Source organism: Garra rufa, chromosome 23 (assembly GCF_049309525.1).
Source record: "Garra rufa chromosome 23, GarRuf1.0, whole genome shotgun sequence".
Taxonomy (NCBI): Eukaryota; Metazoa; Chordata; class Actinopteri; order Cypriniformes; family Cyprinidae; genus Garra; species Garra rufa.
In genome coordinates this window covers 23581509-23597103 of record NC_133383.1, presented here as the reverse complement: position 1 = coordinate 23597103, position 15595 = coordinate 23581509, and the positions used below count along the sequence as shown (strand labels likewise).

At 36.2% G+C, this 15595-nt stretch overlaps 4 protein-coding genes across 4 annotated transcripts; all 4 read left to right on the top strand.

The window, feature by feature from the left end:
* Positions 1-3483: 3483 nt before the first annotated feature.
* LOC141298978 (protocadherin gamma-A6-like) lies at positions 3484-5943 on the top strand. Its single transcript, XM_073829266.1, has one exon. The coding sequence runs from the start codon at positions 3553-3555 to the stop codon at positions 5941-5943; it is 2391 nt and encodes a 796-aa protein (XP_073685367.1). The 5' UTR covers positions 3484-3552.
* Positions 5944-7569: 1626 nt separating this feature from the next.
* On the top strand, positions 7570-8305 carry LOC141298977 (protocadherin alpha-13). Its single transcript, XM_073829265.1, has one exon. It carries the CDS (start codon positions 7570-7572, stop codon positions 8176-8178), a length of 609 nt encoding a protein of 202 aa, XP_073685366.1. The 3' UTR covers positions 8179-8305.
* Positions 8306-10157: 1852 nt separating this feature from the next.
* Positions 10158-12615, top strand: LOC141298975 (protocadherin alpha-2-like). The gene has a single exon (XM_073829264.1). The coding sequence runs from the start codon at positions 10216-10218 to the stop codon at positions 12613-12615; it is 2400 nt and encodes a 799-aa protein (XP_073685365.1). The 5' UTR covers positions 10158-10215.
* Positions 12616-12957: 342 nt separating this feature from the next.
* Positions 12958-15315, top strand: LOC141298974 (protocadherin alpha-2-like; the record flags this gene model as incomplete). The annotated part of the gene is made up of 2 exons (XM_073829263.1): positions 12958-14436; positions 15310-15315. Coding segments are annotated over 2 exons (1485 nt in total), but the record flags the coding sequence as incomplete, so codon positions are not given.
* Positions 15316-15595: the final 280 nt, after the last annotated feature.

The following is a 15595-nucleotide window of genomic DNA, read 5'->3' as shown; positions in this document are numbered from 1 at the left end:
TTTTTTTAAATCTCTTTTTCTTTCTTTGTTCTGCTTGGGTGACAAATTTAAAACGGGTGTCCATCACTTCATTGATTTAATGTGAAAAATGCCATTACAAAGTACTTAAATTTTTAAAAATACAAAAGCAAAGCATTAAAAGACACATCACATATATAGGTGTTTGACAAGTGTCATGGTGTTTCAGAGACCTTTATGGATGATTTAGTTGTTCCAAATAAACATAGATTTCATGTAATGTTAGCAAGGGTTTTTGAACTCATCAGACCTCCATAACCTGAATCAACAGATCAGCATTAGATTTTTTTTGTTACTTTCTGTATGATATTGTGATATGAAAATTTTGTTGGACAATATTAAACAATACATTTGCTTCTTACTTCTAAGTCATTGAGGTACTACTGGTCATATTGGATTTAGGCCAGTTTATGTAAGTTTGGTATTCTCAGTTAGTAGATATTTTATCTCTTCCATTAATCTTGATTTCTATCTGGGTTCCATTATTTTTGTTGTATTTAATTAATTACATTCTCAATTAGTAACTGTCTCTCTCAACTGGTTTATCTCTTTCATGAGGTCTGTAAACTTTTGAAACTCATCTCTAAAGTTCTTGATCATAGTTTGACAGTGATGAGTCTCTGTCCTGAGCTGGATCTGTAGCTGATGACAGTCTTCAAAACACACAACAGCACCAAATACACTGCAGCTGCTCCATACATTCTGCTCCTCACACTTCCTAAAAATAACAGACATGAAAGAAATGTTTCAAAATCTGTTTACAACTCTGAAAATGTGTTAGTGTTTATTAACATAATGAGTTTGTACCTGAGCTTTGAAGCATTTGTAGTTGCTTTGCATCAGAGTCCTCCACCGTGTTCTGTGATTATTAATTATAACGTCTGCATTGACATAGATCCCCATCTCCTCTTCATCTTCTCTGTCCATCGCTTGTGTTTCAGTGGAGTTCATATTGTCCTAAGTACTCCCAGATATATCTGATTCCTACAAATGATAACTGTTGGTGTCTTCAGGTAAAATGCACCACTTTGTGCTATTTTCCTTTTTTAAGTTCTATAAGAAGAAGAAATTGAGGTCAAAGTGTCTAGTGAAAACACATGCAACATCAAGTCTGCCATCACTGCATTTTTCACCAGCATCTAATTGCTAAAGCATATATAGCAAGCAATAACATCAGTTTTAGAATAACATCAGTAATGCAAGCAATACAATGTTTTGACCAACTACTGAATAAATAAAATGTACGAAAATACATGCACTGGGTGCCCTCAACATCAGTCATATGATTTATAATTGTTTTAATTTACCATTTCATAGGCAAGAGAAATTCTGCAGCCTTTTTAAACGTGTACTGTCAGTACCTCTTTAGCAGTGTTATACATCTCACTGGCACTAGTGGGGGCTATTTAGCAAACTTAAAGTGATAAAGTGAGTTGACCCAAAGCTGGTTGTTTCTTGGGTGGTACAGAAAAGGTATTTTGGAGATTTTATTTTATTTTATTAGATATCATTTTTTAAGTCACCTTTATTTATATAGTGCTTTTTACAATACAGATTGTGTCAAAGTAGTATTTAAGTATTAAAAAAGTGTTAAAAATAAGTAAGTGGGGTCCTTTGTTGTTTTGATTTTTTACTGTTCATTGTAGTGATAATAATCAATCACAGTATTGTTTTTTCTTTATTATGGACAAACTGTATTAGTAACTGAATACATGTTTAAATCTTGCAATTTCAAGTTACATTAAATTTGTACGATATACTGAAGAAGAAGAGAAAAATGTGATTTTATCAGTCCACCACTTGTTTTAGGGTAGTAATCAAGAAAGAAAAAAAAATGCTAATGTATTAAAAATTCTAATGTGTTCTAAAGATAACATCATTTATATATATATATATATATGTGTGTGTGACCCTGGACCACAAAACCAGTCTTAAGTCGCTGGGGTATGTTTGTAGCAATAGCCAAAAATACATTGCATGGGTCAAAATTATTGATTTTTCTTTTATGCCAAAAATCATTAGGAAATGAAGTAAAGATCATGTTCCATGAAGATTTTTATAAAATTCTTTTATGCCAAAAATCATTAGGAAATTAAGTAAAGATCATGTTCCATGAAGATTTTTATAAAATTCCTACTGTAAATGTATCAAAATGTAATTTTTGATTAGTAATATGCATTGTTAAGAACCTAATTTGGACAACTTTAAAGGTGATTTTCTCAGGATTTTGATTTTTTTGCACCCTCAGATTCCAGATTTTCAAACAGATGTATCTCGGCCAAATATTGTCATATCCTAACAAACCATACACCAATAGAAAGCTTATTTACTTAGCTTTCATATTATATATACATCTCAGTTTTGTAAAATTTAACCTTATGACTGGTTTTGTGGTCCAGGGTCACATATGGGTCAAAGACGTTAAGATGTCCACATCAAAAGAAATGTACAAAAGTGATCTTATGTCCATAGAAAACATTAAATGTAAGTAAAGTGTCTACTTTTAAGATTTCAAATACGTTTTTGGAGAATAAAATGTCGAAATTTGGTTAAGATATAATGTTACATTGTCATTCAAGTGTAACACAATATTTATGCAAAAATGTAAACAACATTATTACAACAGCTTATTTTGACTTGTACATATTAAAATATATAAAAGAATAAGGGAGCATATTACATTAGCAAAAATTATTATTGACAAATGGGCAAAACCTAGGAGAGTGGCAAATTTAAAAATGTAGAATTACAACTAATTAGTATTTGGGGTGAAAGTAATTCATCTTTTCATATGTCATAAATTGATTTTTGTTGTATGCCTGACAAGATTGTTACACTGAATGACATTTTAGTAGATGTCTTCTCTAAATTGGTGAAAAAATTTATGATATTTATTTTTTGCTCAGAAAAACAAAAACAAAAATGCAATTAAATGACAGAAAACTGAATATTTTTTGGGGAGAAGAACAACAACAATTTAAAACAGTATTACACTTATTGTTTTTATGCTTAAACCCTTTTTCGTCTTTGACCCATATATATGTACACTACCAGTCAAAAGTTTGGGCACACTTCCCCATCAAAGAGAATCTTTAAATACATTTAGAATACATTTTCTTTATACATTTTGAAACTTTTGTAATATTATTTTTAATGATTGATTATAAAAAATATACAAAAAATACCCAAATATATATCAGGGAAACTAAATTCATATCTATTCAAAATATATTTATATAAATATATATTGTCTTAATTGTTTTACAATTAATACATACGCTATATTTTCCGGGACAGAATGCAGACTGTTGATTTCCTATACAGTATGACCACATGGTGGCACTATCCACTAGCAAATCGAATAAAGTCGTGTTTCCGTGGAGCTCCACCTTAGACACGACAATTGAAGAGCTGCATGTTGGGGATACATGTTGTCTGCTGGAAAAGGAGACTGAGGACCGCAACGATTCTTTTCTCTTTTGATAAACCTTCACCAAATCGCTGTTTGTGCACAACTACTTAATCGTTGAAGTGATGGCATTGTTTAAACAAGCTACGTTTGTATGGATTCTCCTTATATCCTTGCTGTCCTATCTAGCCGGGAATGTGATGCCGCGGCAGATTGTTTATACGGTGTCCGAGGAGGTGAGTCCGGGAACATTTGTTGGAAATCTAGCCAAGGATTTAAATCTAAAAGTGGATGATTTAGAGTCGCGTGGGCTGAGGATTGTTTCAGCTACATCTAAGAACAATTTTGCGGTGAATTTAAAAACGGGCGTTCTTTATGTGAAAGAGACAATGGATAGAGAGCAACTGTGCCCCAATACTCACACTTGCACAGTAAGCTTGGAAGCCATTGTTAATAATCCTTTGAATGTTTACAGTATAGAAGTAAAAATATCAGATATCAACGACAACTCCCCTCATTTTGCAGAAAAAGCTCAATATATCCAAATATCTGAGCTAACATTACCGGGAACCAAATTTCCCTTGCTTAGCGCAGAAGATCCAGATGTGGGAAGCAACTCAGTTACCACGTATAAAGTATCAAACAATCCGTTTTTTAGCCTAGAAGTGAATACAGATGCAGAAAGTGGTCCTTCTCCCGAGTTGGTCCTGCAAAAAGCGTTAGACAGAGAGAGACAGTCTACAATCCAGCTGGTTTTAACTGCTATGGATGGCGGAAAACCTTCAAGGTCTAGCACAACGAGTGTTATTGTCAGTGTTTTGGATGCAAATGACAACGCACCGGTATTTTCTAAGACTGTGTACAAAACTCAGGTATTAGAAAACGTGCCTATCGGCACTACAATACTGAAGCTTAATGCCACTGATCCTGATGAGGGTCTTAATGGCCAAGTCGTGTATAAATTCAAACAAGGCCAAAAAGGAATAGCAGATAAGTTTGCCGTCAACAACACCACAGGGGAAATAACAGTTATTGGCACTTTGGATTATGAGGACATCAATGCGTACGAGATCCGCGTGGAGGCCTGGGACAGAGGCCAGAGTCCGCTTGCATCTCACTGCAAAGTCCTTGTGGAAATACTTGACATCAACGATAATGCACCTGACATTACACTCTCGTCGCTGCTGGATAATGTAAGTGAAGATGCAAAACAAGGCACTGTAATAGCCTTTATCACGGTCCAAGACAAAGATGGAGGAAAAAATGGAAAAGTGCATTGTTCTATTCCGCAAAACTCTCCTTTTATATTACAGACCTCACAGGGGAAATACTATTCGCTTGTTTTGAGCCAAACTCTTGACAGAGAAGAAACCGCGCTGTATAATATTTCAGTTACGGCTACAGATGAAGGAACCCCACCTCTGTCAAAAAACACGGTTATAGCAATTCATATTTCTGATGTGAATGACAACGCTCCTCGATTTCAGAATTCAGCTATTAACGTTTATGTGAAAGAAAATAGTCCAGCTGGTGGTCAGATAGCCACAGTTTCTGCCCAAGATTATGACTATGGAGAGAACGCGCAGGTAACTTATTCATTACTTGATAGTCCCAGTGTCCCTTTATCGACAGCAATCAGCATAAACTCTGTGACTGGTGAGATATACAGCATGCAGACTTTCAACTATGAGCAGGTAAAATCCTTGCAGTTCCATGTTCAGGCAACAGACTCCGGTGTTCCTCCTCTGTGCAGTAATGCGACTATAAATGTGTTTATTCTCGATGAGAATGACAACAGTCCGGTTATTTTACCGCCTTATTCTGAACCTGGATCAGTTAATAGTGAGAACATTCCCTACTCTGCTGAAGCGGGATACTTTGTAGCCAAGATCAGAGCTGTTGATGCTGACTCTGGATATAACGCACTTCTGATTTATCATCTAACTGAACCCAAAGGAACGAATCTCTTCCGCATTGGAAGCAGCACTGGAGAAATAAGGACTAAGAGACGCATGAGTGACAATGACTTAAAAACTCACCCACTTCTGATCACGGTGTCTGATAATGGAGAGCCATCACTCTCAGCGACTATGTCCATGGAAGTTGTGGTGGTTGAGAGTCTGGATGATATAAAGACATCATTCAGAGAAGTTCCTGTTAAAGAGGAGAGTTTTTCAGATCTGAATCTGTATCTGCTCATCGCTATTGTCTCAGTATCAGTCATCTTTTTACTGAGTCTCGTGGGTTTTATAGCAGCTAAATGCTACAGGACAGACGGCAGTTTCAGCAGGTACAGCGCTCCAGTGATCAGCACACATCCAGACGGCAGCTGGTCCTTCTCTAAATCCACACAACAGTACGACGTGTGTTTTAGTTCAGACACAATAAAGAGTGATGTAGTAGTTTTTCCCTCGCCGTTTCCTCCAGCAGATGCGGAGCTGATCAGCATTAATAGCGGAGATACATTTACGCGCACACAAACTCTTCCTACCTCAGAAAAGGTAAGACACTGGTGATTTCTCCTAATTATATATTAGTATTTATTTGAAACATTTTACTTAGTTGTTTAGCTGTCATTACATTTAATTTTCATAATGTATCTATAACTTAACTTTAAAACTATTTTACACGCACCTATATTCCTTCCATTGGTGGAAATAAATAAATATAAAATAGATGTAGTTACATCATGTCCCATTATTAATTTTTTTTTTGTTGCTAAAAAGCTGATTGTGTTGTTTTTATTATATTTGAAGCTATTTACACATTCGGAACTACTTGTTTAATAGTTTCTTGTTTAATCTGGTTATATTTTTCTGAAATGAAATATCATGTGCTGTCAAGTTGCCACCAACTAATAGTGTAAAAAAAAAAAAAAAAAAAAACATACACAAAAAAAACACATCGATCTTGCATAAGCATAGTAAATATTTCCCTTCTGGAAGTGGTTATTAACCTCGGGGTCAAGCTAAATTTGAGCTGTTTTATAGTCTTTTTATTTTCTATTTAGTTTGCACACATTTCAGACAAATTGTAGGTCTAAATAGAGTTTAAAATCATTTGTGTGCGAAACAATTTGTATGAGAATTTAGAAATGAATTGCTGAATGCTTTTGAGAAATGCAGCCAAAAAAATGTTTGTAAAAACGTACTAAATGGAATTATATTTATTTCACTCATTAATGTAAAAGATTCCAAATAATTTTACGTTCTGTGTGTCACAGTTTTATGGCTTTTATATTTTATTTTATTTCATTTTATTTTATTTTATTTTTTATTTCCTTCAACGCGAAAATCATCTGGTAGCAGGATTGAGAGCAAAATGTGAGACAGAGCTTTTCTTCTTTATTTATTTTATTTTACTATTATTAGTAGTATATTTATTATTTTTGCAAGTAAAATTAGTTAATAAAAGTTGAATCATGAATAACGTATTCAAATACTTGTTCTTTTTTATCTTTCTTCTTTCGTATTTTTGTTCTTTTCTTAAAAGATTTAGTAAAGCAGAGTTCCTGTTTAGATTTCAGAACTTCTCACTGGACAGCGACAGTTGTGGCCATTGTGTATACATTTTCTTGCAGCTAGCATTTTTATTACCACAGTTTGTTTTGTTAACGATTTAAACATGAACCTACTGAGTTAATGTTTACTACTTTACGGATTTGCGGATTTATTTATTTATTCATCTACTTATTTTACTGCTTGCAAAATGTTTACACTTGATTATGTTATGGATAGACATTGTGGGTAGACAGTTCAACTCATAATTTTAAAATAATCTCATCAGACAAATCCTTCTTTGCCTCTCTATTTTATTATGTCGTGGAAGTGCGTTTTAAAAATACACTTACAGAGTTTCTATTCCCTTTTATACTTGAAGCTTGTTCCTGCAGCAATAGTAGTGCACTGCTATTCTATTAGAAACCACCTGGAGCCGCTGTTAACCGTAAAAATTTTGCAAGACCATATTACTCGCTTATTTGTATGTCTCCTCCTTCCAAAGCACCAGTCTTTACCTTCTCAAATCAGCGGTGTCTTCATCTGTTGTGCAGTAAACCACGTTCGAGCTGGTTTTGTTTATTTTGGTTCCGTGTTTAACCTATTTGTTTTGTTCAGATCTTGAATTGCTGGTTTTAAGCAGAGATGAATCAATATGTTGGATCTATATGGACTGCGATTCTGCTGTCGTATTGTTGGACTTTGTCTTCCGGTCAGATTGCATATTCGGTCTCGGAGGAAGTGAATGTGGGAACCGTTGTCGGAAACATAGCAAAAGATCTTCACATCAATGTACAGGAACTGGAACCTCGTATGTTTCAGATTGTATATGGAACCAACAAAAGGTATTTTGGGGTGAATTTAAAGACTGGGACTTTGTTTGTAAATAATCGAATTGATCGCGAATCTCTCTGCTCTACTGATCAGAAATGCACGATGCTCTTAGAAGCAATGGCCCATAATCCATTGAGCCTGTATAGAATAGAAATAAATATAATTGACATCAACGACAACGCACCGTCGTTTGCGATTAGCAGTCAGATACTGAATATAACAGAAGTCTCTTCTCCTGGAGAGAAATTTTCTCTTCCTTTGGCTGAAGATCCGGATTCAGGCAACAATGCGGTTAAAACCTACAAGCTTAGTCCCAACGAGTACTTTTCTCTGGATGTGCAGAACGTAGAACAGAGTGTCACTGTCGAACTAGTTCTGAGAAAAGCAACCTGTCATTCATCTAACACTGACTGCTGTTGATGGAGGAAAACCTGCATTGTCTGGAACATTAGAAATAATCGTCAATGTTTTGGATGTTAACGACAACTCTCCAGTTTTTAGCAAATCTCTTTACAAAGTGAAAGTGAACGAAAATATTGCTTTGGGATCCCAAATCATCTCCCTTTCCGCTTCTGATTTAGATGAGGGAATAAATAGTGAAATCATATTTTCTATAGTTAAGCAAGGAACTAGCAAAGCATCAGATTTATTTTCGATTAACCCCGATAGCGGACTTATAACTGTAAAAGGTAATATTGATTACGAAGAAAATGCTGCTGTGGAATTGAGGGTGGAGGCCAAAGATAAAGGCCAACCTCCTAAGAGTTCACAGTGTAAGGTGTTAGTTGAAGTTGTTGATGTCAATGACAATCCACCCGAGCTGATGGTGACTTCTTTGGGGAGTACTATTAAAGAGGATTCAAAAGTCGGAACAGCCGTGGCTCTAATTACAATCTCCGATAAAGACGGAGGTAAAAATGGAATTTTACTGAGTCTCGTGGGTTTAATAGCAGCTAAATGCTACAGGACAGACGGCAGTTTCAGCAGGTACAGCGCTCCAGTGATCAGCACACATCCAGACGGCAGCTGGTCCTTTTCTAAATCCACACAACAGTACGACGTGTGTTTTAGCTCAGACACAATAAAGAGTGATGTGGTGGTTTTCCCCTCGCCGTTTCCACCAACAGACGCAGAACTGATCAGCATTAATGGAGAAGACACTTTTACGCGCACGCAAACCCTTCCGAGCACTGGACAGGTAAGAAATAGAATTTTAGTTCACTTCTCTAATTGACTTGCAAACGTAAAATTATAAGCGACATTTATGTTTAGTTATTCCGTTTATACATTTATAAAATAAATCGAGGAACCCAAACTCAAGTTAACAAGTAAAATACTGAATGCTGTGGCAAAGTGAAAAAAGTAATTTTAAACTTAAGACGATACATTTTAGTTTGTAAGTTATTTCAGCATCTCGTGACTCTGACATATTTGTATTCCTATCACTGTACAGCTTTGGGATTTTATGAATAGAGATTGATGCGTTAAGTATACTGCGTTTCTACTTTCTTAGTGACTTTGCTTTTGTATACTGGATAACAGTTTATATTACTACACCGTTTTTTCGGAACAATTACCTTTTGATACCATGCGCTGCTGTTTGTTTGTTGACTTTGTTTGTTTCATGGCTTAACTATAGCCTATTTTGTATTTAAAAAACAAAACCACTTCAGTACCGTGGACAGCGTCAGTAACGTCGTATATTCCAGTTGTAAATGTAATATTTCTAGACGATTTTTTAACTTGTTAAGATGATACATTTTAGTGTAAGTTATTTCAGTATTTTGTGACTTGGCGTATTTGTATTCTTATTACTTTACAGCTTTAAAATTTCATGACATGGTTTGATTTGCTTGTACTGCTTTTCACCTTTCTCAGTGACTTTGCTTTTGTACACTGGAAGACAGCGTGTATTTATACACCGGTTTTTATTTTATTATTATTTTGGAATTTTGGCCTACTAACAGATTTTTGTATGTTGGAACAATTAACTTTTGATACCATGTTGCTGTCTGTTTGTTGACATTATTTCATGGCTTAACTATAGCCTATTTTGTATTTTTGTTTTGTATTTTGTATAAAGCAAAACCACTTCAGTACCACGGACAGCGGCAGTTACGTCGTACATTTTTTTCCTAATGACTGCCTAGATTTGACTTTATTTAGAAGGTGATAAGTTTGGTTCACTCTTTGTTTCAAAGAAAAACATATGAAGCAACGTCTGATTGTCTCTTCACGTTTGCGACACGTGGTGGCACTGCAGACCATGATTTTGAGAGTGATCTGAGCTCCTCCTTTACAGCATCAGAACAAGAGGAAATGCGTTGAAGGGGTGTAAATAACCAGTGCCTTTGGTAGCTTCTGCGTTATAATGTCGGATTGTATCGAGAGAGGTCTGTTTAGCTGTTTTAACATATTTTACAGCAAATAAATCGCAGAACAATTTACTGCAAGATCATGGATGTTACAGAATCGCACGGCATCTGGATCATTTTATTTCTGTCTTTGTGGAAATCTTCCCTTGGCCAGATTGTCTATTCCGTCTCCGAGGAGGTAAATAAAGGAACTGTGATCGGGAATATAGCAAAAGACCTGAAAATCAGTGCTCAGGAACTAGAATCACGTATGTTTCAGATTATGCCTGGATCAAATGCAAAGTATTTTGATGTAAATGTGAAAACGGGCTCGCTGTTTGTCAAAGACCAGATTGATCGTGAGGAGTTGTGTGGCAGTAATCAGAAATGTGCGTTGAATTTAGAGGCTCTTGCTCAAAATCCTCACAGACTATACCGGCTTGAAATTATAATTGTGGATGTGAACGACAATGCTCCATTTTTCCCGGACACCACTCATACTGTCAGTGTTACAGAGGATGCAAATATTGGGGACAGATTTCCTTTGCCAAATGCAAAAGATTCTGATGTTGGCAGTAATTCTCTAAAAGACTACAAACTCAGTTCAAATGAATATTTTTCTTTAGATGTTCATAGCGGGCAAAAGAGTTTATCTGCTGAACTAGTGCTACAGAAACCTTTAGACAGAGAAAAACAAGCCGTTATTCACTTAATACTCACCGCTATTGACGGAGGAAAACCTCCCAAATCTGGAACATTGAATATTGTTGTTGACGTTATAGATGTTAACGACAATAAACCTATTTTCAGCAAACCTTTGTACAAAGTAAAAGTGAAGGAAAACACACCGATTGGAACCAAAGTAATTCCTGTTTCTGCCAATGATTTGGATGAGGGCATCAATAGTGAAATTCAGTATTCATTTCATGGAAATACTGATGAAATAAACTTATTTAGCATCAATTCTAACTCAGGGGAAATCGTTGTTCAAGGTCAAATTGATTATGAGGAACATCCTGCAATTGAGCTGCGTATTCAGGCAAGAGATAAAGGCGTTCCTCCCAAAAGTACACACTGTAAAGTTTTAATAGAAGTTGTGGACGAGAATGATAACGCGCCAGAGATATTCACAACTCCTCTGTTGGAAAGTGTGAAAGAAAATGCAAAACCGGGAACTGCAGTTGCTTTAGTCACAGTGTCTGATAAAGATGGAGGTAAAAATGGCATTGTACACTGTGCACTGAAAGGCTCGCTTCCTTTCAAACTGGAGACGTCATATAACAATCATTATTCTCTAGTGGTAGATGGACCTCTGGACAGAGAGAGTGTTTCTCTGTATAACATCACAATTACAGCTGCGGATGAAGGAACTCCGCCTCTTTCCAGCAGCACTGTTATAACTGTACATATTTCTGATGTTAATGACAATGCTCCACATTTCCCAGCTGTCGTTATTAACGCTTTTCTCAGTGAGAATGGTCAAGCTGGAGGTCTCGTGACAAAAGTATCAGCTGATGATTCAGACACTGGTGAGAACGCAGAACTTTCATATTCACTGTTAGACAGTTCCAGCTCCAGTGTTCCTATAACAACACTGATAAATTTAAACTCATTAAGTGGAGAAATATTCAGTTTGCAATCATTTAATCACGAAGAAACGAGACGATTTCAGTTTCAAGTTATGGCAACAGACTCTGGTGTTCCTCCTCTGAGCAGTAATACGACTGTAAATGTGTTTATTCTGGATGAGAATGACAACAGTCCGGTTATTTTACCGCCTTATTCTGAACCTGGATCAGTTAATAGTGAGAACATTCCCTACTCTGCTGAAGCGGGATACTTTGTAGCCAAGATCAGAGCTGTTGATGCTGACTCTGGATATAATGCACTTCTGTCTTATCATCTAACTGAACCCAAAGGAACGAATCTCTTCCGCATTGGAAGCAGCTCTGGAGAAATAAGGACTAAGAGACGAATGAGTGACAATGACTTAAAAATGCACCCACTTCTGATCACAGTGTCTGATAATGGAGAGCCATCACTCTCAGCGACTATGTCCATGGATGTTGTGGTGGTTGAGAGTCTGGATGACATAAAGACATCATTCAGAGAAGTTCCTGTAAAAGAGGAAAGTTTTTCAGATCTGAATCTGTATCTGCTCATCGCTATTGTCTCAGTATCAGTCATCTTTTTACTGAGTCTCGTTGGTTTGATAGCAGCTAAATGCTACAGGACAGACGGCAGTTTCAGCAGGTACAGCGCTCCAGTGATCAGCACACATCCAGACGGCAGCTGGTCCTTCTCTAAATCTACACAACAGTACGACGTGTGTTTTAGTTCAGACACAATAAAGAGTGATGTGGTGGTTTTCCCTTCGCCATTTCCACCAACAGACGCAGAACTGATCAGCATTAATGGAGAAGATACTTTTACGCGCACACAAACTCTTCCTACCACTGGGAAGGTAAGCCATTACATTTTAGTTCACTTCTACTGTACTTGACTTGCAGAAGTAACTTTTTTTTTTAGCGAAGTTTATGTTTAGTTTTCTTTTTCGTTTAGATGTTTATAAAATAACATCTAATATGCAAAGTGTTTGTAGGACAACTTGCTTCTGTATTGCATTTCACTTCTAGTGCACCTGATTTGTAAAGTTAACATTTGAGAAACGGTTAATTAGATGTTTTTTAAGCCCTTTTCATCATCATCATCATCATCATTATTATTATTATTATTATTATTATTATTATTATTATTATTATTATTATTATTATTATTTTAAGTTTAGATGTTTATAAAATAAATAAAGAATAACATTTTCTTTTAGGTATTTAAAAATACCTAAATACAAGGTCAAATTGATTACGAGGAACACCCTGCGATTGAACTGCGTGTTCAGGCGAGAGACAAAGGCGTTCCTCCTAAAAGTACACACTGTAAAGTTTTAATAGAAGTTGTGGACGAGAATGATAACGCGCCGGAGATATTTACGACTCTTCTGTTGGAAAGTTTGAAAGAAGATGCAAAGCCGGGAACTGCAGTTGCTTTAGTCACAGTGTCTGATAAAGATGGAGGTAAAAATGGCATTGTACACTGTGCATTGAAAGGCTCGTTTCCTTTCAAACTGGAGACGTCATATAACAATCATTATTCTCTAGTGGTAGATGGACCTCTGGACAGAGAGAGTGTTTCTCTGTATAACATCACAATTACAGCTGCAGATGAAGGAACTCCGTCTCTTTCCAACAGCACTTTTATAACTGTACATATCTCTGATGTTAATGACAATGCTCCACATTTCCCAGCTCCCGTTATTAACGCTTTTCTAAGTGAGAATGGTCAAGCTGGAGGTCTCGTGACAAAAGTGTCAGCTGATGATTCAGACACTGGTGAGAACGCAGAACTTTCATATTCACTGTTAGACAGTTCCAGCTCCAGTGTTCCTATAACAACACTGATAAATATAAACTCTTTAAGTGGAGAAATATTCAGTTTGCACTCATTTAATCACGAAGAAACGAGACGATTTCAGTTTCAAGTTATGGCAACAGACTCTGGTGTTCCTCCTCTGAGCAGTAATGCGACTGTAAATGTATTTATTCTGGATGAGAATGACAACAGTCCGGTTATTTTACCGCCTTATTCTGAACCTGGATCAGTTAATAGTGAGAACATTCCCTACTCTGCTGAAGCGGGATACTTTGTAGCCAAGATCAGAGCTGTTGATGCTGACTCTGGATATAACGCACTTCTGTCTTATCATCTAACTGAACCCAAAGGAACGAATCTCTTCCGCATTGGAAGCAGCACTGGAGAAATAAGGACTAAGAGACGAATGAGTGACAATGACTTAAAAACTCACCCACTTCTGATCACAGTGTCTGATAATGGAGAGCCATCACTCTCAGCGACTATGTCCATGGATGTTGTGGTTGTTGAGAGTCTGGATGAAATAAAGACATCATTCAGAGAAGTTCCTGTTAAAGAGGAGAGTTTTTCAGATCTGAATCTGTATCTTCTCATAGCTATTGTTTCAGTATCAGTCATCTTTTTACTGAGTCTTGTGGGTTTGATAGCAGCTAAATGCTACAGGACAGACGGCAGTTTCAGCAGGTACAGCGCTCCGGTGATCAGCACACATCCAGACGGCAGCTGGTCCTTTTCTAAATCCACACAACAGTACGACGTGTGTTTTAGTTCAGACACAATAAAGAGTGATGTAGTCGTTTTCCCCTCGCCGTTTCCACCAGCAGACACAGAACTGATCAGCATTAATGGAGATGATACTTTTACGCGCACCCAAACTCTTCCTACCACTGGAAAGGTAAGACAAAGAATTTTAGTTCACTTCGAATGTACTTTACTTGCAAAAGTAAAATTATTAGCGACGACGTTCATGTTTAGTTTAGTTTTTTTTTACGTTTATATATTTATAAAATAAATGGTTACACTTTATTTTAAGGTCAATACTAATTTCAACACTAATTTGCTGCTTATTAATAGTTAGTAAGGTAGTTGTTAAGTTTAGGTATTGGATAGAATTAGGGATGTAGAATATGTTCGTGCAGAATATGTGCCTTATAAGTAGTAATAAATAGCCAATATGTTATTAATAGGCATGCTAATAAACAACTAGTTAACAGTGAGAAATGTTCCCTATACTAAAGTGTTACCAAATAAAAAGAAGAACCCATACTCAAATTAACAAGTAAAATATTGGATGCTGTGGCAAAGTGGAAAAAGTTATAATTCCACGAATTTTAAACATGTTAACATGATACATTTTAGTTTTGTAAGTTATTTCAGCATCTCGAGATTCAAGCATATTAGCATTATTATCAATGTACAGCTTTGGGATTTCATCAGCAGAGTCTGATTTGCTTATACTGTGTTTCTGCTTTCACAGTGACTTTGCTTTTGTACACTGGGAGACAGGGTAAATGAATACAAGTTTGTACATTTCGTACCATTCTGCTGTTTGTTGACTTTCTTTGTTTCGTGGTTTAGCTATAGCCTATTTTGTTTTTAAAAAGCAAAATAACTTCAGTACCATGGACAGTGAGTGGCAGTGACGTCGTATATTCCTGTTGAAACAGTAATATTTCCACGAATTTGTTAAGATGATACATTTTAGTTGTGTAAGTTATTTCAGTATCTCGTGACTCTAGCGTATTTGTATTCCTATCTCACTTTACAGATTTGAGACTTTTTGATAGAATTTGATTTGCTTGTACTGCGTTTCTCCTTTCTCAGTGACTTTGCTGTTGTACACTAAAAGACAGTATTTATACACCGATTTGTTTTTGTTTGTTTTAATTTTAGCCTACTTACAGATTGTTCTATGTTGGAACAATTACCTTTCCATACCATGCTGTTGTCTGTTTGTTGACTTTGTTTCATGGCTTGACTATGTTTTGTATTTAAAAAGCAAAATCACTTCAGTACCACGGACAGCGGCAGTGATGTCGTATATTTCTTCTCAA

What these genes read in the sequence shown, in the direction of transcription:
- LOC141298978 (XM_073829266.1), top strand. Translation starts at nt 3,553, where the DNA reads ATGGCATTGTTTAAACAAGCTACGTTTGTATGGATTCTCCTTATATCC.
- LOC141298977 (XM_073829265.1), top strand. Translation starts at nt 7,570, where the DNA reads ATGAATCAATATGTTGGATCTATATGGACTGCGATTCTGCTGTCGTAT.
- LOC141298975 (XM_073829264.1), top strand. Translation starts at nt 10,216, where the DNA reads ATGGATGTTACAGAATCGCACGGCATCTGGATCATTTTATTTCTGTCT.